This window comes from Rhipicephalus microplus, chromosome 6 (assembly GCF_043290135.1).
Source record: "Rhipicephalus microplus isolate Deutch F79 chromosome 6, USDA_Rmic, whole genome shotgun sequence".
Lineage (NCBI taxonomy): Eukaryota > Metazoa > Arthropoda > Arachnida > Ixodida > Ixodidae > Rhipicephalus > Rhipicephalus microplus.
The window spans coordinates 95756384-95782387 of NC_134705.1; the positions used below are offsets into that span (position 1 = coordinate 95756384).

Consider the following 26004-nt stretch of genomic DNA (forward strand, 5'->3'; position numbering starts at 1 on the left):
CTTTGAGTGAGTGATTTTTGGAAGTGTCATTCAGACTTTGTTCCAAGGACTTTGGACTGACTAAGTTTTCGAGCTCTTTAGCCTAAGTGTCTTGGTTGTTCGATGCATGTGATTGCATTGTAGCGCGTATTGTTGTTTGAGTCCGTTGTTTCGAGTGTAGCTGATCGTACTGTGTAGTACGTTGTTTGATTGTTGACATATCGTATTCAACTATTGCCGAGTGTGCCTATGTGTGTATCGTTTGATCTGCCATACTTGAGAATATAATTTGGTTTTGTTTATCAACTCTCGGCTCTGACTTATTCTTTGGGCCACAGCTGGCGTCGCTGGCGCGCCAAATAGGACCACCTCTAAATGGTCCGTGCTTTCCGGGTGCAGTTCGGGAGGCCGATACTTCTTCCCTTGGAATTAGCCCAACGATTGCCTCCCTAATTAACGGGACCTGTGACAATTAACCTGGCGTCCGCGACAGGACCTTTTTGGTGCACATTGTGTCCAAAGTAGAGAGAAAGAGCCTTGACTCGTTGATAGTGCTATCGGAACGATTTTCGGCTGTTGCTAAGTGTTCTCGTTAACGAGTGTGCAGAGTGTTTCGATAGACTGAGATTGGTAGATATCTTGTGCACGCGGCTAAAATTTTATTTGAGAGGCACCATGAATCGGGAGAAGCTGAGCAGATGGGTCTTTCCGGTGCCAAACTACGAAAGTTGGTGAGCCAGAAGGAGAAAGAGGCGGTCGAGAGAGAGAGGTTTGCAGCTGAAAGTGCCAAGGAAGAAAGAGAGCAGCAATTGAAGTTGGAGCTAGAGAAAGAAAAGCTGGCAGCTGATAGCGTGAGAAAAGAAAGAGAGGCAAAGGAGCGACAGCTGAAAAAAGAAAGAGAGGCGGAGATGGCTGAAAGGGAACGGCAGCGGCAGCATTAGGCACAGCGCCGTGCTCCCGACCGGGTTGCAGAAATTAGGTGCCTTTTCTCATCTTCTAACCACTACCACCACCACGAGATGGAACTCGAGCGGCTCCGTTTGCAACAACGAAGTGAAACTCCCGTCCAAGTGTGACGTCCCCGCAAACATGGACTGAACTCCGGCCCTTTTAAGATGTTTACGTTCATTTATTAAACCCACGCATTAGAAAAAAAAGGAAAAGAAAACTTACGGGGTAACGAATGTGCATTCCGGAGTGGAGTACCTGGAAGGACACTGTCAACTGTTCTCGCCCCCCCCCCACGCAAACACCAAGACCGGGTGGCGCCTTGTTGTCTACGGGCAGTGTGACAGTATGCGGTGGCAATACTCCGCACGCAGCCTTCAGATTTGTGGCATGGGGGAGCATCAGAGCACCTTTTGTTGGTTCGGTGAATGCGACCCTGCTGCAGCGCCTGTGCCGGGCATGGCCTGACTTTTCATCATCCTCCGTGGCTCCAGGGCTCATTACTGCGTTCTGCACAGATGGTCACCCGCGGCGTTGAATGACCAAGAAACGGCCGCTGCGGAGAATTTCGCGGGAGACACCGAGTTGCATGGAGGCGTTTAGACTCAATCTGGACATCGGGTCATTGGGTACTAGAAACCGGGGCAATTGGTTCGGCTGAAAACATTTCGGCACAGCACTGCAAACTCCGGACGTTGGCCATCACAGACAACGCGCTTTGTCGGAGCATTGGGACCATTGTTCGCCCGTAATTCACGTGTCTTCGAACGGCTCGCCCATGTCTCTCTCTCTCTCTGAGGCTTGATTTTGCACTTTGTTACTTGCTCGGCTTTGCTAGGGAGAGGGTTTTCCACTGGTGTGGGCCGCGGGGGCGGCCGTCGAAGATGACACACACAAACTGACAGAGAAATGTGTCGTGTCAACCGTGACGATCGTTTAGGTCCCATAGAGGGGCGGATTCGTGTCCGACGAAAAGTGACTACGGAACGGCGATCGAAGAGACGAGGTGATGAGAATGAGATAGTAGAGAGACGGAATGGAAAAGGAAGATAACGGTGTGAAAAGATAGCGATGAGAATCGATGAGATGATGACTGAGGCAGAAATGGTATGAAGAAGAATGAAAGTTAGAGATGGGAAACGAGGAAGCGAGTGATTGCGGGACGTTATGAAAGAAGATTAAGATGGAAATCGCTGAGAGAGACAACGAAGACGAAGAAGACGATGAACACTGACAACACGGACCATTCGTGAGACGAACTTTCAGCACCCTATATAGACGAGCTTTGCAGGCAGAGAAGCGGCGCGTTGAGACATTGTGTGGTTTTATTCATTGATAACTTCATCATTTGTGTGGTCGTGTGTTTTTATATATATTATGACGACTCGGTTATAACGAGGTTTATTCGTCGTGAACTCGGGAACGAACAAGCGCAATGGACCCGACAAAGAAGCGCTCGTGCCAAGAAGATGATGATTGTCAGCCAGAACATATGATGATGATTGACTGCTGTTCAGATGAGGATGAAGCGCATAATAGATGCCTACACTGATTCCCCCCCGTGGAAGCGGCCAGCCTGGCTGCTGTGGGCGGGTAGTCAAGGTGACGAGGAACGTCGTGTGAAAAGCTTCATGCGGGAAACGTGTACAATTTTGGTGCTGCGGTAACGGCGGTCAGTTGGCACGACAAGAGGCGTCACACGATAGTTGACAGGTGAAGTCTGCTCTAAAACAACATATGGGCCGATAAATCGAGGCTGGAACTTGTCGCAGAGACCAGGTGTGCGAATTGGTGTCAATAGCAGCACCTCGTCACCCGGTCGGAATGATACCACACGATGAGAGGAGTCGTAGACGGCCTTCCTTGCTTGTTGCGTAGCTTCCGTGTTCATACGAGCGCGCTGGCGGCACTGGGCAAGGCGAGAAATATATTCTTCGCAAGAAGATGGTGATGTAGGGCCATTGCTGGTGAAGAAGGAAACATCAATAAAGAAAGTAGGTGAACGTCCGTAAACGAGATAAAACGGTGAGTAGCCGGCTGTGCGCTGAACAGCGGTGTTGTAGGCGAAAGTGAGAGATGGTAGAAGTTTATCCCAGTTTCTGTGATCCGGTTGAATGTATACGGCGATCATGTCGGCAAGGGTTCGATGAAATCTCTCGGTCAGACCGTTTGTTTGAGGATGGTAGCTAGACGCCATCTTGTGTGTGGTACCAGAAACGCGAAGAACTTCACCTAAAAGCTGTGATAAGAACACCTTTCCACGGTCACTCAGAAGTACACGAGAAGCCCCATGACGTAGTATTATGGCCTGAAGGACGAAGTCAGCAACTTCCGATGCTGAACCAGTAGCTACTGAAGTTGTCTCGGCGTAGCGTGTCATATGGTCTACGGCGGTGACTATCCATCTATTTCCAGCACCAGTAACAGGAAGGGGTCCATAAAGATCGACACCGACGACCTCGAAAGGTGTTGTAGGGCACGTCATTGGCTGTAACTGACCAGCCGGGGGAGATGTCGGAAGTTTGCGAAGTTGGCATGGAGAGCAGGAACCCACGTACTTTGCTACGCTGGTAGAAATCCCAGGCCAATAAAAGCGGCTTCGAATGCGGTCGTAGGTTTTGTGAAAGCCTAGGTGGCCAGCAGTCAAATCGTCATGAAAGGCGTTAAGTACATGATGTTGAAGAGCGCGTGGCAGAACAGGTACCCAGCGTTGGCCGTCAGGATGATATATGTGACGATACAGCACACCGTCCTGAAACTTGAAGTGCTCGAGTTGTCGACGAAGGCGTGCATTGGGTGGACGCGTAGCTCCTGAAAGGTGGTCTATGTAAAGGTGGTCTACGATGTAAAGAGGAGGGGCTTGCGGCGCAGTGACGGCTTGCGGCGCAGAGATGGGAGCAGAAAGGGCATCCACCCACTCACTCTGAGACATGTTGGCAGACTGAGGGTCCAAGCGGCGGCCTGAACGGAGCTCCAGCGAGTAGGCGTTGTAAGGAGAGGTACTGGGAACGTCCATCCACCTCCACCATGTATGACGACTCAGTTGTAACGAGGTTTATTCGTCGTGAACTCGGGAACGAACAAGCGCAATGGACCCGACAAAGAAGCGCTCGTGCCAAGAAGATGATGATTGTCAGCCAGAACATATGATGATGATTGACTGCTGTTCAGATGAGGATGAAGCGCATAATAGATGCCTACAATATATATACCCTTGTATTGTTGCAGTTACTTTCTTTATGTGCCTGCCCTGTGTCGAACGTCGCGAGTGTCTAAATCGTGTGTTATAATTTTGTGTAGTGGTTGATGTACGCGGGTATACGATATTTGCAGTTAGTAATAAATTAAATGAATCAGTAAACAGCAACAGGTCGTAGCGTCTTTTAACTTCCCGGCCCGAGCACAAATCCCGGTATGTGGGAAGTGATTGAGACACATAGCCAAGAGGGAACCAGATAGCCAAGGAGTTGAGTGGTCTTCCCTCTCTTTAGAAATTGGTGGCGTAGCGGGGGACGTCTCAAAGCTAGAGCTGAAAGTAGCGAACGGGAAGATCATGGCTTCCACTTGAACCCAAGTAAGCTGGTCGTAGCGTTTGATGAAAGGAAGGACGACCTTAACGCGTACCTTCACAGACTTGAGACGACTGCAAGGAGCCAGAATTGGCTGGAACATCAATGGGCAACTGCTTTGAGTACCTACTTGAGTGGCGAAGCACTCAGTGTGTACGGTAGGCTTGACGCCGGCCAATGCAGCCAACTATGCTAAGGTGAAAGCTGCTTTACTGAAGCGATTTAGATTTGCTGTGGAAAGATTCCGGGACAGATTTTGGACAGGAAAACCAGCTGATGGCGCGATGGCTACGCAGTACGCCGCCCGACTTAGCCATTATTTTGGCAGGTGGATCGAACTTTCAGGGACAGCACAGTATGATGAGCTTAGAAAGCTCCTTATTAGAGAGCAATTTCTTACCAGTTACCACCCAAGCCTGCCGCTGTAGTTGAAAGATAGGAAAGCTGAGTCACTTGAAGACATGCTTGAATTGGCCGACCAATTCTTGGAAGCGCGAGGTGGCACAAATCTGGCCAAGGTTAAGAAGGAATGTCCCGAAGATTCGAAGAAATCAGCACCCGAACAAAAGAAGTGTGCACCGGAGAGTGTTCCGCGATGTTTTCTGTATAACCGAGTGAGTCATCGCGCTAACAGCTGTCGAACTAACTTTACGAGCCCTACTGTTGTAAAATGTTTCAAGTGTGGTAAGACTGGGCACAAAGCAGGCGCATGTCGTAACGGAGTGAGTCAAACTCACCAAGTAGCCTGTGTGCAGGTGGCGCCGAAAGCCGATGATGATGACGTCACCGACGGATTCGTGGAGCTGCAAATTGGGAAGAAACTTCCAATTGTGGGTGCTATAATGACAAAACGGCCAACCGGTGTTACGAAGGGAATGCCAACGCTGCCTTGAAAAGTTGCGGGCAAGGACGTTGCAGTGCACGGAGAAACTTACTTCGGGAAAGTTAGTTAATAGGCAAAACGAAACCGGTTTGCCTAATTGACAGCTCGGTTCGTGTGCTTCCTGGAGCAGAGATTGAGGTTGAAACCCCTTACTTCAGCGAGAAGGTTACTGCCCATTGTATGACGACCCCCCTGTACGACCTCATCATCAGAAACATCGACGGTGCGCGAGGGCCAAGCAATACCGAACGTTTGGGGGAACACCCGAAGATGGAATCCTCGCCGACACAGGGACCGCATAATACAGGGGAGGATCATCCCGTGAAGGATTTCACCCAAGCTCAATGTGAAGCCCGGGTGCAAGATACAGTGAACCAAGAAATGATCGTGTTGAATGAGAGAACGTGCCGTGCAGCTGGACTTACGGCAGTGCGACCTCAACCGACCAACAGTGAAAAGGTGACGGAGTCAGCCAGCCAGGCCCAATGTTGTGTGATGAGCTGTTGAATAACCAGACAAGATCGAATGAACGTTATGACCCGTTAACGGTGTCGAAAGTGACAACGATGGCTGAAACGCCGCCTCAGATACCGTCGAGTGGAAGGGCTCGCCAGAACAGAACGAGGAAAACTAAGAAGAGATCGAGTGAGCACCACAAGAAAGGGCGCAAGCGCAGCTCGAAGCACACAGGATAAGTGCTGAGGTCAAATCGGAGTGTGTTTGGTAGTGTTGAGCCTCAGTTGTGTTGTTGTTATCTTGTGGCACAAGTGTATGTCGAGCGAGCCAAAGTGTTTGTTGCGGTGACGTGGTGTATAGGATTTTACAATTGTTGTCAAGACAGACCCTTGTACGTTTGTATTGTTTGAAATGTGTGATGGCGTGCAGTACTCAAGTACCTGTGGTTATATTCCATGTGTTGTGAAATTGAATTGCAATGTGCAATTGTACTGAGTGTTCTATTGTGAATTTGACGCGCCACGAGCGATGGACTGTGTTACGGACTGTTGTTGTGTGGAGTCTATTCACGCTAATTTGTGTGGTTTTGTATATTATGAGATAACATTCTTAAAGTGAGGGGCAGTGTCACAAACGAGCACTCAAAAAAAGGGCGCGCCGCCGAATTCTGGCGACCAAGCGCCAGAGGAGCGCCTCAAGGTCAACGATAAAGAAGAAAACGAGCATCTAAAGACTCCCCGGGCGCTCCGTCCCCCCCCCCCCCTCGGAAGCGTAGTTTCGCCGACCAACCTCCTCACATCGGCGGCCGAGCAAGCCCTGGAAGGTTCTTGAAGGAAAGGGGCGTAGTGATGCAGAGTTGCGTCACTTGTGGCGGACAGCCCTCGAAACGTCTCGCACTTTCCCCAGCCTTGGCTGTGCATCGCGCCGACGTAACGATTAGAATTTTCTGAAATCTAGCGCGGAAGGTATTCAAGCGAGCAGCAGAGAAGGGAAAACAGGAGAAGACGGAATTTAGCGCCAGTGTGCGTAGGGTTTTTCCGCCATGTGGGCGAAGCCATTTGTCCTCAGCGACAAAGGAGGAGAAGAAGAAAGTTTGCGCCAGGATGCGTAAGTTGTTCCGCCTTGTCGGCGAAGGCTTCTGTCCTCAGTGACAAAGCAGGTAATGAAGAGTATTTCCACCTGAGGGGCGAAGACTCGTGCTACAAGCAGAAGAGTGTGTCTACCGCCAGCGAGCGAAGACACGTCGCAGCCGCGGCGCGTGGGAAGCCGACGTGTTACCGGCCGCAGAAGATTGGAGCTTGGAGAGCGGTCAATTGAAGACGCAAGGTTTTCTGGAAGAGAAACTTCGGGGGCAGTGGAACGGCAACAGCGCTGGACTTCAGTGAGCGATTTTTGGAAGAGTACCATTCATACTTTGTTTTAAGGACTTTGGACTGACTAAGTTTTCGAACTCTGTACACTTGGTTGTTCGATGCTTGTGATTGCATTGTAGCGCGTATTGTTGTTTGAGTCCGTTGTTTTGAGTGTAGCTGATCGGACTGTGTAGTACGCTGTTTGTTGACATATCGTATTCAACCATTGTCGAGTCTGTATATTTGTGTATCGTTTGATCTGCTATATTCGAGAATATAATTAAGTTTTGTTTATCAACTCTCGGCTCCGACTTGTTCTTTGGGCCACAGCCGTCGTCCACTGGCGCGCCAAATAGGAACATCTTTAAATTGTCTGTGCTTTCGTGGTGCAGTTCGGGGGGCCGATACTTCGGCACTTGGAAGTAGCCCGACGATCGCCTCCCTAATTAACAGGACCTGTGACGATCATTCACCAATTTTCTTGCGCAAAACATCAAATAAATGTTTTGTTCACTCTCTCCACATGCAAGACTATCGTCTTTCGGCTACGTTTGCAGATCAACATGCAGATACCAGGCCAATTTTTCTACAAGCCATCTGAAAGCATCTTGACATTATCAATTTTACACGTGTTTAACTTCTATTCGAGTGACTCCATCCTTCATGTAAGAGATATTCGTTGTCCTATTTAAATACATGAACATTAACTTTGCAGTAACACCAGTCTCAATTGGAATCACTCTCAAGTGCCGGAAACACTGAGCATATGTTTTGTCGCGGTTCAACATACACACGTGAACGACATGCACTGATTTTCTCGACTAAACAATTTTGTGATGTATCCTTCTACTATGGGGTTGTTTTGGGCCCTTGACTTGACGCGAATAGTGTAACTGAGGTCGTAAATGTGGCCATATAGCCTTCCTACATGCAACTGTATTGAATGCGCGTCTATATCATTGCGCCAACCTGATGAGACTGCGACCTCCATACCTCCCCATCGTCGTTCATTGCTTTTTTTTTTCTTTCGCGCTATCCTCGCTCAGTGTAGAGTAGCAGGCTAGAGCATACTATTGCTCCGGTAGACCTTTATTCCACTCTATCCGCAAACCCCTCTCTCTTAGCCGTGCTTGATTGGTTCTCCAACAGGACAACGTTTAACATACATTTGAGCATGTGACAAATTCTTTTAGCAGCTTTTTTGTAGCTTAACTTACCAAAGTCTCTTCGAATCTTAAGAGCACACTATTTTTACCACATTTAATTCCTTCTCACTTTGTTTTCATTTAGTTCAATCGCTCAAACAGTTCGGACTATCGCAGAAAAAGAGACCTGGTGGGGTCAGACAGCTAGGCAATGAGTGATCACAGCAGGTTTCTGATGTGTCTGCGTCTCCTTTACGGCAGAAGCTTTCACGTGTCATATTCGTAGTTATCATTCAAAAGTTGTTTTTCTTCTATTTCTGACAAAGGGCTAAGAAAGTTGTCCAAACTTCCTCCTTCAAAATTGTTTCTGACGTTGAGACGTGCTAATAGGTGACGTTTACGAAATGTTAACTTCATGTTTATACGCTTCAATCGCTACGAAACTGACATTTTAGTGCACACGCGATTTATGTGAGCTCTCTTCACGAAAGCCTTGCTTAACTTAAACACCTCTACTGTTAAGTGACAGAATGATTCTTGACATCGTGTGCGCAGAACCTACTGGTCGTATACTTGATCGACGAAACTCCTGTGGTTTTCTTTCCTTTCCGAAGACGTCTTATGATACGCGCTGTTGATAAGCTATGATAAGAGGCACAGTCAAATTCACTGTTCTGCTTACGGTGCTGGCGCCTAAAGTGTCTTCGGATACTAACCTGCCACAGCTACACAAGAGGGATATACGAAAGGTGAGTTTCCCATAATATTTGTGGCTATTTCGTAAAATATCAGATAGGAACTTTTGTAAACACTACATAAATTTTACACGAATAATACTCTATTGTTTAGAATATCTTTCGCACATATGTTACTTTTTAGTAACATATGTGCCGAAAAGCATTCTAAATGAAATAAAAGAACAACTGACCGCCCAAAGCTTTCATTCAATACACGTATGAACCCACTCTTAGATATTTACTCTTTGTAAAACACTCATTTGTTAAATCGATACTTTGCAAAGACTGCTTTTTACTGAATTGTGGGCTCTTAATTGATAGTTTTGCTATCTTAAACAGGCTGACAACTATTGTGATTTCGTACCAGTCTATACAGTACGATGTATATCAGCAGACATAGCACGAATTTGCGTTTTCTTTTTTGAAGACGATAGTCTTTCTTGAAGACCTTCGACGCAAAAATTTTGGTCTGTCTGTCTGTCTGTCTGTCTGTCTGTCTGTCTGTCTGTCTGTCTGTCTGTCTGTCTGTCTGTCTGTCTGTCTGTCTGTCTGTCTGTCTAGATATTTGTTTGTTTGTTCATCCTTAACGGTACCCTAAACGGCACCAGACGGTACCCTTAACGGCCGACCCTATCCGCAGCGCCCACCAATATTGCTCAAGATTCATCATTCATACTTGTGTGATTGTGAATTAAAAACAATTATTGCGCATATCTGAGGCACGCTAACAACACGCCTATATACTGTATGTTTGTCTCTTTTTTTTAAATAAATGCAAATAAGGAGAGGTTGGTGTCAATGCGTGCCGCCGGCTACTCCTCTTCCCTTGCTCAAAAGTCGACATCGCATATTATGTAGCAAACACAAAGCTATACATATGTACATAGCACTACGCTTACACAATGAGTCCACGTTTTTCAATACTGAGTGTCCACACCACACAGAAATGTATACACACCACACACAGTTTGTAAAAATACAAGTAATCATGCCAATTTAAGTGTTCACACAAAACATGAAAGTTCAATAAAAGGTCTAAAGTGATCTTCTCACTTAAATACTGAACTGTTTTCAGAAAGGTTTTCCCAAAGGTATCATAGTGAAACACGAAAATACTGTTTTGAAACATACCAGTTATAAGTGACGAAGTACATATTCGTTTGTTTAGTACTTTTGAGATATTTCTGATTCCTTCAGAAAGTGAACGACTGCACGCGCTGCAGTGGCTTGCAGCTTTCCTTTTGGCCATGGACCCAAGATTTTTGCAATTGATGGAGGTGGCTTATCCAAAGAATTGAGTTTTTGTAAAAGGTTCTTTTGAGGTACGTCATGATTTTTACAATGCTAGAAAAGGCATACATGAGAATTTCTAAGGACCGTAGCATTTATCACGTTACGCTGACCATGCAACGCTTGCACGAAAAGGCAAGTGTTTCCAAAGCTTTGCTAAGACGACACGGTGGTGGCATCTACCCGTCGCCTTGATTTTTACGCCTTATCACCTCTGAAACGGTCTCAGATCCACACGTTTCGTTTTCCAAGATACTTCCAGATAGCGCTCATGTCTCACGTGTGACGTGACTTGATGCGCTCGTTCACCTCCGATCTTGAAAATATGCTGCAGTTCCGGCTTCCAGCCACTGAACACAAAATGTTTTGTCTTCAAAGCATATTCAGCCAGTACTAGAATGCACATATTGTCCTTGCTGAAGGCTTGTTGCAATCTTGTCCATGCTTCAAAGCATTTGTTGATACTGGTGATTCTGCATACCTTGTCAAGGAGTGGAACTGTTTTTTGATGAATGAACGAGTCCCATTTATATATATATATAAATGAATGATGTGTAGAATGATGTTTTCAATTATAGCTAGCAGTGCTATTGTTGCTAGGAATGTTACGCGTGTTCCAAGCTTTCCGCGTCTGCCAGTGTGATGTAAATTTCCTGCCACAGATGTCACTAGCCAAAGTGAGAAGTGCATCATAGCTCTGAAGCTGTTGAAAGATAGCAAGCTGTACAGGACTGTCACATCCAATTAAAACAGGCTGCGTACCTAGCTTTTTGAGTCCCTCGCTCTTCAGCTCATTGAAATGTGAAAATATAATAACTGAACATTCACAATGCACCATAATGTCTTCCCTGTCCCTCCTTTCAGAATTTCATCTTGCCATTGTTTTCTCTAGAGATTTATATGTGCAAATTAGGCATACTTCTGTATTGCACAAGCAACAAAATGATCTTAAGCGCTATTTTTCTTCACTTTGAAGGTTAAATAGAATGGACTGCAGCGAGCTTGCATTGGCTGGCAGAGAATGTGCGACTTCCACATTGTAAATAGCGATACAATTTTTGTGATCTCTTGTGGAAATCGTGAAACAGGGACATATCTACCATACTACGAGTTGTGCAGTGGTTTGATGTGTGTGGGTGTGGTGTGCATATATGTCTAGTGGACTCCAAACAAGCAAATGCTGTTCAAATTATTTGACAACAGCTACTGTACATACAGCATGAATATAAATATGAGGACACGACTATGCACGCCTTTGTGCTCGCCAGACACAGCTACCAATAGCAATGAATTTTTGCGCCACGGGTAGCAATAATCGGTTTGAGTTGCAAGCTGTTTTGAATGCTTGTGACACACTTCGAAAGCTACCAAACTGTTACGAGTCGACGTTTGACTCGTGCACAGATTATGTGAAAATCGCTTGTCGATTCCAGACTCACAATTTTATATGCGGTGCAATGTCATGGCTACTTGACAACGTGTTCGAGTCTTCCTCGATGATGATGATGATGATGATGATGATGAACAAACTTTATTTAATTCGCAGAAAGGTCATCTTCCCCTTTAAGGTGCGAGAAGAGAAATAAACGTTTTGTTCACTCTCTCCAGACGCAAGACTATCGTCTTTCGACGGCATTTGCAGTGTAACACTCAAATACGGGACGATTTTTTTTTTGACCGTCTTGCTTTGTAAGGGAATGTTTATCACGGTATGCAGCGAACCACTGAGAACATCACAGACACAAATAGAGATGGTCTGCGCTTCTAATTTCATAGTGAACGCTAAATCGCGAAGCGAGCGTTAGTGCGCATAGACCGACAGGTTTTACTGCGTCATCTTTTCTTAAACAATTTTTTACACAAACAAGCACAATGCACTTGCATGTATAATTTAAAGGAGGACCGCAAGCAAAAATGAAATACGAAGAAGGACATCAGACAGCACCGACACACAAACGCGGACCTACTAACCCAAGTTTTCATTTTGTCAATATGATAGTTCAGTACCTTTGTTTTCAACGAAGCACCGGCCTTTGCGATCACAGTTACGAGACCTCACCTCAAGCTCAAACTCAAGCGCACCTCAAGCTCAGCATAAACGTGAAGCTCCTCACCCTATGGTGTGCTCTACTTCTGTAACCCTTTGTGCGTAGGGTAACCTCAGTTAAGCTATCAGCGTTTTCCTGACTGTGATTACTGTTTTTCGCCATTCGTAATCTATTTTTATTCGATTCATTTCAGTTTCTAGATGTCAATGAGGTCATATGGACATACAATAGCACCAGAGGCTCAACTCTATTCTGCAGAAAGGACACCAAGTTATACTCCAACGAAAAACTAATTAGATTTGAAAGATCGCATTTCTTGAAATCTTCTAGGTATGATTTCCGTTTCTATGAAAGATATACAGGGGTTTTCATCTCATTTTTATTACGTGCAGGCTATGGACGGAAAAGTACCTCGAAGGAAACTATTCTGCTCTCTTCCCCTGGAAGAGTACTACTGAAAACTACCACAGTATCTTCGTTGGTTCCATAGGTAAAATATTTGGTAACTGACCGACGTAGCCAAAGTGCAGAACATTCTAAAATCTGTCTCAGAGTGCTTTAGTGCAATAATCATTTTTTGTTATTGTTCCTACTATGACTGGTGTATGCTGTTTCTCACTATTTACTACTTCCAGCGTTTTCTTGAGAAGTGTCTCTTTTAAGTATGTAAGAAAACATCAATTAGGTAAGTATTTTATCCGATCACTTAGATACCTACAGCATCCTGATAAAGTGAAACCTCGGTGATGCGATCATGGCTCTAACGATTTTCGGGCTGACGCGAATTTACTTGAGGTCGCTGTCGATGCCCATTAGCCTGGAAAATGATGAGAGACACAAAAAACAATGAAAGGAGAGAAGAAAAACTGGCAGATTTCACGTACAGTGGGAATAGATGATACGCGAAGAACGAGTGAGGAAGGTTGCTATGTCACTTTAAAATCAGCAAAACTTTAAGAGACAGAGGGCAACTAGAGTGCAATAAGCGTAGCATGTAGTCAGGTTTTACATGACACGCGTGTCATGATTATCTTGTTTGCACCAGTCACATACCTTCGTCGTCCATCCACATCCCCTTATACCAAACTTGGTATATGTGGAGCTCGCGAAACGGCCACGAGCGCATCATCAAAGGTCCAAAGTACTCAGACGTAACATTGACGCGCGACATGCTGTATTTTGCGCCGACATGCTGTATTTCGCGCCGACTGCGTTACCTGCAGGCAGCACCACGTCTGCCTTTCTTCGTGGCGTAGGGACGCCGGGCGTGCTTAAACGCGCATGCGTCAAAGCGGAACAGCGCGGCGACCACCTGCGAGGATATGACAGGCAGATCTACGCCTGGTGTGGCACCGCCGGCGTGACACGACGAAACGAACGCCGGCGCGCGCGCACACAGGGTTACGTCGAAGTGTATTGGCGCCTTGAGTGTGGCATGCAGTCATGTTCTTACAGGACAGGCATCTCATGGTTATCTTGTTTGCACTGTTAACGACCTTCGTCATCTACTCTCGTGACGTAATACCATATTTGACATATGTGAAGCTAGTGGAACGACCGAGAGCACATCATGATTGTGGCATGCAGTCATGTTGTTACATGACCGGCGTGTCATGATTATCGTGTTTGGACGTGTCATTTACCTATGTCGTCTGTTCGCGCCACGTAATATCGAATCTGGTACATGTGAAGCTAGCGAAATGGCCATGAGCGCATCATCAGCGTAGCATTTAGTGATGCTATTGCATAACACGCATATCATGATTATCGTGTTTGCATCAGTCACATACCTTCGTCATCCATACACGTCCCGTAATTCAAATGTGGTATATGCGAAACTAGCGAAACGGGTGCGAGCGCATCATGAGTGGGTCATGTAGTCATGTCGTTACATGACACGCATGTCATGATTTTCATGTTAGGGCCTGTCTTTTGTGTTCGCCATGCAGTCATGTCATACCACACCAGTTTTGCAACATTTCATGTTAATGAACCCGCTACAAGAGCAGCAAGACCATGGAATGTAAATCATGACATTCATGACAGATATATCATGCTTTTCATGCTATGACTAGTCGAAAATGTTCTTCATACAGTCATGTTATGTCATACCAAGTTTGGTATCGATACCACTATCCAAACGGGCAGGAGAGCTAAAAGTCGTAGGCGGATAGATAGATAGATAGATAGATAGATAGATAGATAGATAGATAGATAGATAGATAGATAGATAGATAGATAGATAGATAGATAGATAGATAGATAGATAGATAGATAGATAGATAGATAGATAGATATACGCTCAAAGTCACCGAAGTTTGCTAAGAAATGCTTCGCATTTGAAAACTGGGGGCGCCGATTGGACAGAGACACCCGTAGTCCGCTTTTAGTTAACGCGCACGCTGCGAATCAATGGTTCAACTACGCGCAATAGAAATCTCCCATCAACACTACATCGCAGGTGAAGATCCAGTGCCTAGCCCCGCCGCGGTGATCTAGTGGCTAAAGTACTCGGCTGCTGACCCGCAGGTCGCGGGATCGAATCCCGGCTGCGGCGGCTGCATTTCCGGTGGAGGCGGAAATGTTGTAGGCCCGTTTGCTCAGATTTGGGTGCACGTTAAAGAACCCCAGGTGGTCGCAATTTCCGGAGCCCTCCACTACGGCGTCTCTCATAATCATATGGTGGTTTTGGGACGTTAAACCCCACATATCAATCAAGATCCAGTGCCTATATATGAACGGTTAGGCAAGTTAACGTTTTTTTGTTGTTTTTGTTTTTGTTGTCAAGATACTCGTTAGCGGTCGCTGGCTACGTCAGCATTCTCTCGTGGGCGAGGGCGAGTTCCCGTTCCTTGCGAGCTGGTAGTGCAGCGTGCATCGCAGAAAGGGTGTTTCCATTATGGAAGAAGAAAAAGGAAGGAGGGAGCATTACGTCACACAAGTAAAGCCGACCGTGTCGGCGACACACGTGATCAAAACCTCAGAGTGTGCGGTACATTTTAGTAGCCTCGGTGGCGATTCATTTTTGAACCTCCCGCGTGAACCGGCGCGTCTGCGCCGAACGAGCACTTTGAAGTGTGAATACACTTTATAAGCGACCCCAAACCATCCACCGCCGTCGGCAGCGTCCGCAGTCTTCTCTCTATCTTTAAAAGAAAGAGGACTTGGCGGGCCGCAGCGCAACGCTCTACCGAATAAGCCACGGACGCGACGCTGATATCGGCGTCAGTAACGCGCCTTATATCTTTAACGCCGCTGCGCGCGTCCCCCTCCCTCTTCTCTCGCTCCTCCGCTCTCCTCGCTCGCTGCAACTGCGCGCGCACCCCTCTCTCTCGCGCGCCCACCTTCTCTCTCAGTCTCCCGTCGAGAGCGGGTCGTGCGATGGATGTCCCGGAGGCAACGCTACCATCAACAACGAATGCAGTACAACCGAATGCCAGCACTGCACCCGTCGTTGGAGGTGACGCTACCGCGGTGGTTTCGCCTACGTTGGAAGACAAGGCGGCGCTGCGAAAGGCTCGTGAGACCGAACGTAAGCGGGCGAAACGTGCAGCGGATGCCGAACTGCGTGCTCGCGAGGCCGAGTGCAAGCGGGCGAAGCGTGCAGCGGATGCCGAACTGCGCGCTCGCGAGGCCGAGGACAAGCGGGCGAAGCGTGCAGCGGATGGTGAACTGCGCGCTCGCGAGGCTGAGAGGAGGCGTCAGCATCGAGCCGCGAACGCGGCCCAAGAAGTGGAACGACAACGCAAGCGTCAGGCGGAGAAGGGCGATGAAGGCCGGCGTCAAGACGCCGCTCGCAATCGTCAACGGCGAGTGGACGTTGCCGAAGCCGTTCGAGCCAGTGAACGTGCCGCGCGGGAGAGGGTGCGAGCCCTGGACTTTGCTCGTCCGGACGCGCGTTTCAAACGCGACTTTGTGGATCGCAGCTTCGGTCACAGCTGCGCCGTGTGTGACCGGCTGTGGTTCGATAACAACCTGAGCTGCATTTCTGGTGTGAGGAACGAGACCAACAGGTTGAACGCGTTGCGGGTTCTTTGGAACAAGTTCGGAAGATGGTCGGGCGAACACCGATGTGACGATATGGATGCGCAAGACCCGCGGCTGGCTCCCTTCGGTGCGTTCCGGGTGTGTGCGTCTTGCCGAGTCCCTGCTGGCCGGGCGGGTTCCGCCGTTGACCAAGAGCCATGGCTACGCATACCCGCCTCGTCTCGCGGACCTCCCAAATCTGAACCCGGTGGAAGAGCGCCTCATCTCGCCTCGACTCCCCGTCATGAGCACCAGGTGGCTCACGCGGGGCAACGGTCAGTACGGCATTAAGGGACAGATCGTGAACGTGCCCATCGACGTTCCGAGCGTGGTGGAGTGTCTTCCGCGGCTGGTTCTCGAGGACGTTGCGATAGACGTGCACGTGAAGCGGAGGCTGGTGAGTCCGGCTACGTACAGGCGCGGACTGGTGAAGCGCGGTAACATCTTGGCGTGGTTGAAGCACCTGGAGCATGCGCCGTTGTATGTCGCTAGCGGCGTGCGCATCGACTGGAGTCGGCTGGGTGTGATTAAATTGCGATTCCCAGGAACCATTACACCATAAAGGCACCATAGTGTGATTAATTAATATAATAGTGCGAATTAGTAAATACCCCTCATAGCATCACCCCGTGCATTCGCACTTAACCATGTTGATTGATTTGTGGGGTTTAACATCCCAAAACCACCATATGATTATGAGAGACGCCGTAGTGGAGGGCTCCGGAAATTTCGACCACCTGGGGTTCTTTAACATGCGCCCAAATCTGAGCACACGGGCCTACAACATTTCCGCCTCCATCGGAAATGCAGCCGCCGCAGCCGAGAATCAAACCCGCGACCTGCGGGTCAGCAGCCTAGTACCTTAGCCACTAGACCACTGCGGCGGGGCCACTTAACCATGTTCACCCTCGGGGAAATGCTTGGACAGACAGACAAAGAACTTTATTCAGGTCCTGAGGAACTGCGTTGTAACGGCCCTGTTTAGGGGGAATCCGTAGCAGTCGCGGGCCGCTCCCACGTAGGGACCGGAAGACCGTGGCCCTCCGCCCTCTCGCAGGCCCTCTCGACAGCCCGAAGTTGAACCAAGAGGTCGCCGCTGTCAAGGGCTTCCTCCCAGTCCTCTTCTTTGTTGAACTCTGCGTCACGTAACGCAGGACATTGCCAGAGCATATGAGGTAATGAGCAATACGCCTCACCGCAGTCCGGACAATGCGGCTCGATGTTGGGAGAAAAATGACTGAACCTGCCTCGCGAAGGGAAAGACCCCGTTTGGAGCATCCTGTAGGCCGATGATTGCGGTCGCGTAAGTTTAGGATGAGGAAGTGGAAAAGCCCTCCAAGATAGATGATAATGAGTCATGATCTCGTGGAAAGTGAGTAGCGAGTCCCTGTATCTTCCGGCGTCCCCGCCTGCGAATCCGCCGGGACCGCCGCGGGAGCGATACCTCGCGCACGGTCATGGGCAAACTCATTGGCGTTGGGGACATCAGGATGTACGTTGGCCCCCATGTGGGCCGGGAACCATGTTATGGTGTGAAACCCAGCAGCCCCCTCACAGCCGAGGATGGCCGCTGCCTCACGCGAGATCGAGCCCGAGGCGAAAGCCCTAGCTGCGGAACGCGAATCTGTAAAGACATTAGGACGCGATGGGTCCTTCATTGCTATGGCGATGGCGATTTGCTCAGCCACCATTGCCGAAACCTTTCTAACCGAGGCAGAGCATAGGAGTGTGCCACTATGATCGACCGAGACCACTGCGAAGCGATCCGAACGCCCGTACTGGGCTGCATCGACAAAGGTCGCGAGATGCGGTCTGTTTGGAACTGATTTTAATAAGGAACGGGCCCGAGCTATGCGGTGCCCTACATTGTATTGTGGGTGGACATTTCTTGGAAGTGGAGCTACCGAAAACGTGCCTCTGATCGAGGGTGGTAGTGTTACATTACGTTGGTTAGTCGCCGTAGGACCGCAGCCTATGGATTCCAGGATGCGCCTACCAGCCCTCTAGGACGATAGTCGCACGACCTGAGCCATCTGCTGGGCCTCGATCACCTCCGAGAGGGAGTTATGCATGCCCAATTGTAGGAGCTTCTCGGTGCTAGTGTGGATAGGCGAGCCTAGAACTCGCTTTATGCTTTTGCGCATTAGTGTATCAATTCTTGCCTCTTCTCTTTTGGACCAGTGCAACGCCGAAGCGACATAATTAATGTGGCTCATGAGAAATGCATGATAGAGCCGAAGGAGATTGCTCTCGCTCAGCCCACCCCTGCGGTTCGAGACCCTGAGTATGAGCCTAAGCATGTTTTCCGTCTTGGAGGTGATGCGGGCTATAGTTCGTGAGTTGCCCCCCTTGGACTCTAGCAGGAGTCCGAGGACCCTGATGGAGTCCACCCTGGGTATTTTCTGCCCATCCCGTGTGTATAAAGCTAGGGGAATCTGTTCTAAATGAGTGAGGTTCCTCATTCCTTGTCGGGTGGGTCTGTATAGTAGTAACCCAGACTTTGCCGATGACAGGCTCAGGCCCGAACCGACTAGAAAGTTTTCCGTGATGTCTAATGCCTCTTGAAACGCCTGCTCTACCCCGGCGTCGGACCCTCCCATGCACCACACGGTGATATCGTCCGCGTAGAGTGCATGGTTAACCCCGCGCACCGTAGCGAGTCGCTCCGAGAGGCCCTTCATGGCAATATTGAAGAGTATAGGAGAGATAACTGCCCCCTGTAGGGTGCCTCTCGCTCCCAAGGTCAATTCCGTGGATTGGATTTGACCGATCCTAATGGTAGCCCTGCGGTCCCTGAGAAAAGACCTAACGTATGCGTGGAACCGTTGTCCTAGACCCATAACCGAAATTGCCTCAAGCACAAACTTGTGCGAGATATTATCAAAAGCTTTGGCTAGGTCTAGAGCTAGTATGCCTCTAGTATCCCTGGTGTTGTTGTCAATTATTTGTCTTTTGATAAGGAGCATCACGTCCTGTGAGGATAGTGCAGGTCTGAATCCTACCATATTGTGTGGAAATAGCTCTCTGCTTTCTATGTACTCGGATACCCGATGGTGAATCGCATGTTCGGCCACCTTGCCTACGCAGGACGTACGCGAGATGGGTCGCATGTTCTCCAAAGCCAGAGGTTTGCCTGGCTTTGGGATGAGCGCTATCGAAGCTGTCTTCCAGGATTCGGGGACGTGCCCCGTCTCCCAGATTTTGTTGACTTTCTCGGTAAGCTTCTCGATGGATTTACCATCCAAGTTACGTAAGAGCTTATTTGAGATTCCATCCGGGCCCGGTGCAGAGCGCCTGTTGAGCTCGTGGAGGACCTTCCAGATTTCTGGTTCAGTGAAAGGTGCGTCCAGCTCCGCCACCATTCCACCCCTGTAATGCGGATAGTCCGCATCACCGTAAGGGCCCAGCGGAAGATAGCTGTCCGCTAACCTCTTCAGGAGGGCCTTTTCGAACACTCCCTTCGCTTTTTGGTTGTGAACGATTCTGTCAATAGCCAATCGCTGATTTCCCTTCGACTGTGACTCATCAAGTAATTGTTTGAGGAGGTTCCATTTGGCCCCCACTCTCATCTGTCCGTCAACCAAAGAACATACTTCATTCCACTGCTGTTTGGAGAGTTCAATAGAGTAGGCTTCGATCTCGCGATTGAGCTGCGCAATTTTCTTTCGAAGTCTGCGATTGAGCCTTTGCGTCCTCCACCGGGACAGGGGAAATGCTTGGGAGTTTTTCGATTAAAAGCTACCTACCGGTCGCTATACCCCACAATCTCGGCAAGTCTCGTTGCTAGCGTGATCTCGCCGTAAAAGGTCGCTTGTTGGGCTAAACACTGATGCCTTGAAAACGCGTTGACTTACAAAATCTGGCGGAGTGACGTCACGCTCCCTCCTTTCTTTATCTATGGTTCCCATCGTGAACGCAAGTCATTCGCTTCCTCTCGCCACGCGACGAGCGCTGAAGTGCTGGCCCCCTCTCTTGCATTCAAGCAAATGAGCCGTCACGACAGCAGCTGACTACGATGCTTGGCGCTTAAAGGAAAGAGGATGATGTCTTAGCACCACTGGTGCTAGCTCCGCCAATTTCAATTTGATAATGTTTTTTTTTGCAGCTATAACATGTCTTCACCGTGTTATCTACAACGTTTGAGCTTTATTCCCAACTAAACTTCTGTTTCGTTCTGCACCTTTACATGAAACTTTCATGTGCGTGATCGGGCTCCTTGGTAATTTCTTTCTTAACGCGAACTGAGGAGACAACGGGTGAATTCTTTTGTCGCTTGTCTCTGAAGTTCTCGCTAAAGAACTGGTAGATTTGTTTTCATTTACTGAATAGCACTGAGTTAATTTCCAGTGACGAATTTATTGCTATTTTCATAGCAAAGTACACAATAAACTAGTATAAAGGGCATGAAACAGTACTATGATGTCGTAGAACTTCATATAACTTAGAGTTGAAAGCACTTCTAGTCTTGAATTTCCCCGCTTATTGCTCATTCTTTTTTCTCAATATCGGTCACTCTGCCTGCCGTCACATACCTAAAAACTCTAAGCGTAACATACCTAAAAATTTCCGTAGTGTGAGCCAGCACTCAAAGTAGCCCGGCACGCAAAACTGCATGGCATGCGTTTAGTACATTAGAAAATGAACATTTTAATCGAAGGGCCAAGCGTTCACCGACAAACACCTCAGACTGGATAAAAACTGGTACACATTGATGACAAAAGACTAGATGATCCGATATCAGTCTAAGTGTTAGCCAATACGCTCAAGTCAGACTATTGCTTGTATATACTACATTTATTGATATTAAGCCTTTCTTTTTAATTTCTTGTAGGCAGGAAATGGAACAAAGAAGAACTCTTGGTGTACCAGAGCGATGATAACAGTTGTGGAGTGTTTAAGATATTCACCAGAGGAAAGCGTATGTATTTCTTTACACACATTTATGAAACGTAAATACTACAAAGATGCTGAATTGTGATTCAACTCTTGGTAAACGCTGTTGGGCCTGAATGTACATGTCAATATAAGCAAATGCCCGTATATATTGATACATCTTGATCTGAAGTGTTATTTGACTAAGATTCTTTCACTGAGTGTTTATAGAGCTGTATATATCGCATCACAACCGATATAACTGGACGCGATTGCTCGCTCATTTATTACTTCAACGTTGAAACAAAAATAAATTTGGCACATCCCACGTATACCTTGGTAATCGACGTTACGCGAAACATGTGAATGGAAAGTGACTGTGTTTTAATTAGCGAAATGTTACGAAATGACGCTAAAGATGTGTACAAATGTACCTGGAACCGATCGGTTCTGATTACAATAAAAAATGACCATGCAGCATAAACTGATCTACATGTAGACCTATTTGGATCAGCCCTGATCACAATCGAAATGATGTGCGATGCCGGTGTCACAGTTTTTTTACGACCACTACGAAGCCCGCTCATTCAGGCTACACTGTGGCTGCGCTGCGTGTTCTGCGCAGGTCCAGCGTCCTGATTTAGCTTAATGATCTTTATTAGTTTTACGCTTAAGCTTTATACATCCTTCAAGTAAAAAAGTTCAGGTGATACTGATTCTTACAGGCGGTTTTTATGTCCACAAAAATGTTTTAAATATGAGTTTGTATCGTCTTATAGCGCTATCTGGAGTTTAATGTTACAAATCATGTAAGTCCGGTGTGAAGGCCTCATCAGGAGACATATGGGACTCCTTTTACCTTAGCCTGTGAACATATTTTAAACTATGAGGAGTGTATATATGTCTGAAATGAAGAGATTGAATTTGAAATGAACACCACGATTGAGGTTATGAGAGACGCCTTAGTGGAAGGCTCCGGAAATTTTGACTATCTGGTATTTTTTAACGGGCACTGGCATCGCACAGTATCCTGGCCTCGGCCACTTTGCTTTCATAGAAACAGGACAGCGGTGGGGTTTGTATCTTCTTTGGTGTTTCCCTCATTTGAGCCAACTCTTGACTTCTGTTTAGCTGGAGCCAAACTGCGGTGTGTTCCTTGAGAAACACACTGTTTCCGGATGCTAACACCGTAACAACGTATGAACGCATCATCACCCGTAAAATCTTCAATATTTTCATAGAGTAATAACGTTTCAAGTAAATCAACCTAGCCAAGTCAATCTTTCAGACATGTTCGGTCTTTTCTTGAGCCTTCAATTGCTGGAAAGATGCGACAATGAAACCCACGTATAGATATGGTTAAAGTAGTACAACTGAAACAAATACCGCAACTATAATACTAAACTACAACATTGTCTATTTTTTATGTGGTGTGCTTTTTAATTTTTCAGCCATTAATTTCTACCACGTCGACCTACGGATGAAAAATTCATCCGTTGGGCAAGGCCCGAGTGCCAAGTGCGTGGAATCTTTCATTAAGCGCTTGAAAAAACGGAAAAGCTACGTTCTGTACTATCCGGAATGTCAAGCAAACGTGATAAATTACACAGATATATTTACCCCACCCGTTCAATAAAATACGTTATTGTGCATTGAGAAGAAGAAAAAGGCAAAAGAAAAATAAAGGTAGACAAAGAAGGCCACCCAGCTTGAACCTTTCTTACTTATCTGTATAGTGCGAAGCTGCCGTAATTTTCGCCGATTGTCTCCGTGTCTTGCTAGAAGAGATAGCTGCTGACGTTCGCAGAACATTGCAAAAAGTGGCTTTTGCATTTCTTGTCATGCCTCGGTGGCTAAAATATGCCTTTTTGCTGCTTTTGTTTGACATTGATTTTCTTCATTATATAGGCGCTTTCCAATACGGTTGAAAAACTAGACAACTTAACTCTTTCGGAAAGATGAATCCTGTGCCATCGACCGCGCTTGAAGTTTGAAGAGGCAGCTGTGCAAGCGCTACTGCGACGACTTTGATATTAACGTCCTGTGCGTGTGTTCATGTGCGTTTGTTTCTGGTTATATATATATATATATATATATATATATATATATATATATATATATATATATATATATATATATATATATATATATATATATATATATATATTTATACAGTAATGCCAAGGAATGTACAGGGGAAGTTATTAGAACCAATTGAATGTAAATAACAAGAAAGAAGAGTGGATGAAAAAATAACCAGCCGTGAGCAGGAATCGAACCTACGACCTTCGAATAACGCGTTCGATTTTCTAACCACTGAGCTACCACAGCGGCCTCCCCTCCATCCACTTTTTTGGGTTTATATGTGAATTTAGAAGTAGGAGTGACAGTCAGCGACATCTATAAGGCAAACGACTCCTACTTCTAAATTCACATATAAACCCAAAAAAGTGGATGGAGGGAAGGCCGCTGTGGTAGCTCAGTGGTTAGAGCATCGAACGCGTTCTTCGAAGGTCGTAGGTTCGATTCCTGCTCACGGCTGGTTATTTTTTCATCCACTTTTCTTTCTTATTATTTACATTCAATTGGTTCTAATAACTTCCCCTGTACATTCCTTGGCATTACTGTCTGTTAGATCTCAATAATATTGTGTTAAAACACGGAAAAACGAGCCCTTAAGGTATACACTTCTTTCCCTTATTTCATTGAACGAGGGTCTTGTAATGGCAGATAAGAGGGACAATTAATCAGCTGCCCGATCATAATAAGTTCACGTGCTACGTGACGCCAAACATGCGCATAAGAGTGCTTTCACACTTGTCATTTGGCTTATAGATGGCGCTGACTGTCACTCCTACTTCTAAATTCACATATAAACCCAAAAAAGGGGATGGAGGGAAGGCCGCTGTGGTAGCTCAGTGGTTAGAGCATCGAACACGTTATTCGAAGGTCGTAGGTTCGATTCCTGCTCACGGCTGGTTATTTTTTCATCCACTTTTCTTTCTTATTATTTACATTCAATTGGTTCTAATAACTTCCCCTGTACATTCCTTGGCATTACTGTCTGTTAGATCTCAATAATATTGTGTTAAAACACGGAAAAACGAGCCCTTAAGGTATACACTTCTTTCTCCTATTATATATATATATATATATATATATATATATATATATATATATATATATATATATATACGTGTGTGTGTTCGCATGTTTTGATTGATATGTGGGGTTTAACGTCCCAAAACCACTATATGATTATGAGAGACGCCGTAGTGGAGGGCTCCGGAAATTCAGACCACCTGGGGTTCTTCAACGTGCACCCAAATCTGAGCACACGGGCCTACAACATTTCCGCCTCCATCGGAAATGCAGCCGCCGCAGCCGGGATTCGAACCCGCGCCCTGCGGGTCAGTAGCCGAGTACCTTAGCCACTAGACCACCGCGGCGGGGTGTGTTCGCACGTTTCTTTTACGCATACTGTGAGTGTCAGTAGAACAAGTGTGAATTCACTGTTTGTTTTTTAACACTTTACACAAAGAGTAATCCTTCCCAGGACGACGCTCATGCACAGCCTCACTACGTGAGAAGCACTCATGCCCGAAGTGGCTGCGGAGATGATCACACGAAGAAAGTATGGACTATCTCCCTGAAGGGAGAACCATAAAGGGACGCGAAGCAGTAGCCGTGCGCACGCCGTTGACCTGGCTGAAACTGACATAGGTCGGCGGATGGCAAAACAGTTTAAACCGAAACTCGGTGTAGCCTTTTCTCGAGTGAACGCAAGGGCATGGAAGGCGGGTTTGCCTTTGTGTAAGTTTCATAGCAGATAAACGAGTCGAAACTGTGTTCCCACTCGATCTGCGCTCGAACGTTGTTAGCGGGGAAGAGTGTGAAGCGAGAGAGATGACATCCGGCGAGCGGCGACAAACTAGGGAGAGAGTGGCGTCAACGCGCGCGCACTGCGAAGAAAGGCGTGACCTACTCGGCACCGCCCCGACACTAGCGGCCAGGGGAGCGTGGTGTCGACGGAGCGACAGCGTTACACAAGCTAGTCAAAGAGCTACTTCGCATATAATATAAGTACCTTCATACTATAAGTCCAGCCATCATGCACGGACTCCAAGTCATATGTCTCCTGTTATTCCTATAGCCGCTCTGTGCACAACATTGTGATACCGTGGCTTAGGCATATGCCGAATGCGTGTTAACATTCTGGGGTGGTAATACTAACCGAACGTGGATAAGATAAGTCTGGCATCACCGCTGGGTCCACCATCCCAAGACTCTCACTGAGCAGGGTTGTCAGGTTTGGCTACTTTGCACCAATGTAGCTACTATTTTAGGCTGGTGGTCACAGAAGAACACGCCTTAGCTACTTGACTGCTTTTTGGCTACTTTCAAGTTCTCTCGATTTGAAACAAATTTCCAATATTTTGTGACGTCACAGCTCCATGAGTTCGAGCATGCAGGGAGAGAACATGGTGACTAACGCGCGTTTAGAGCTCGTAAACTTGAAGTGTGAGCTTGCATTATATAAAATAAATACTTTTTGACACAATTCTCTTAGTCGAGGGAAAGCTGATGCGCAGAATATCTTGTTTCTTAGCAAAGCCATTTTGAATTGTATTCAGAAGCGAGCAGGCCTAGCCAAAGCACTTCTCATATGAGAAGCTCTGCACTCGTCGACATTGTGGAA

General features: G+C 47.1%; 1 protein-coding gene across 1 annotated transcript; it reads left to right on the forward strand.

The window, feature by feature from the left end:
• Nucleotides 1-8842: 8842 nt before the first annotated feature.
• LOC119168074 (uncharacterized) lies at nucleotides 8843-23012 on the forward strand. The gene is made up of 5 exons (XM_037419503.2): nucleotides 8843-9081; nucleotides 12601-12737; nucleotides 12800-12897; nucleotides 21265-21351; nucleotides 22757-23012. The coding sequence occupies exons 1-5, from the start codon at nucleotides 8977-8979 to the stop codon at nucleotides 22939-22941; spliced, it is 612 nt and encodes a 203-aa protein (XP_037275400.2). The 5' UTR covers nucleotides 8843-8976; the 3' UTR covers nucleotides 22942-23012.
• The last annotated feature ends 2992 nt before the right edge of the window (nucleotides 23013-26004 follow it).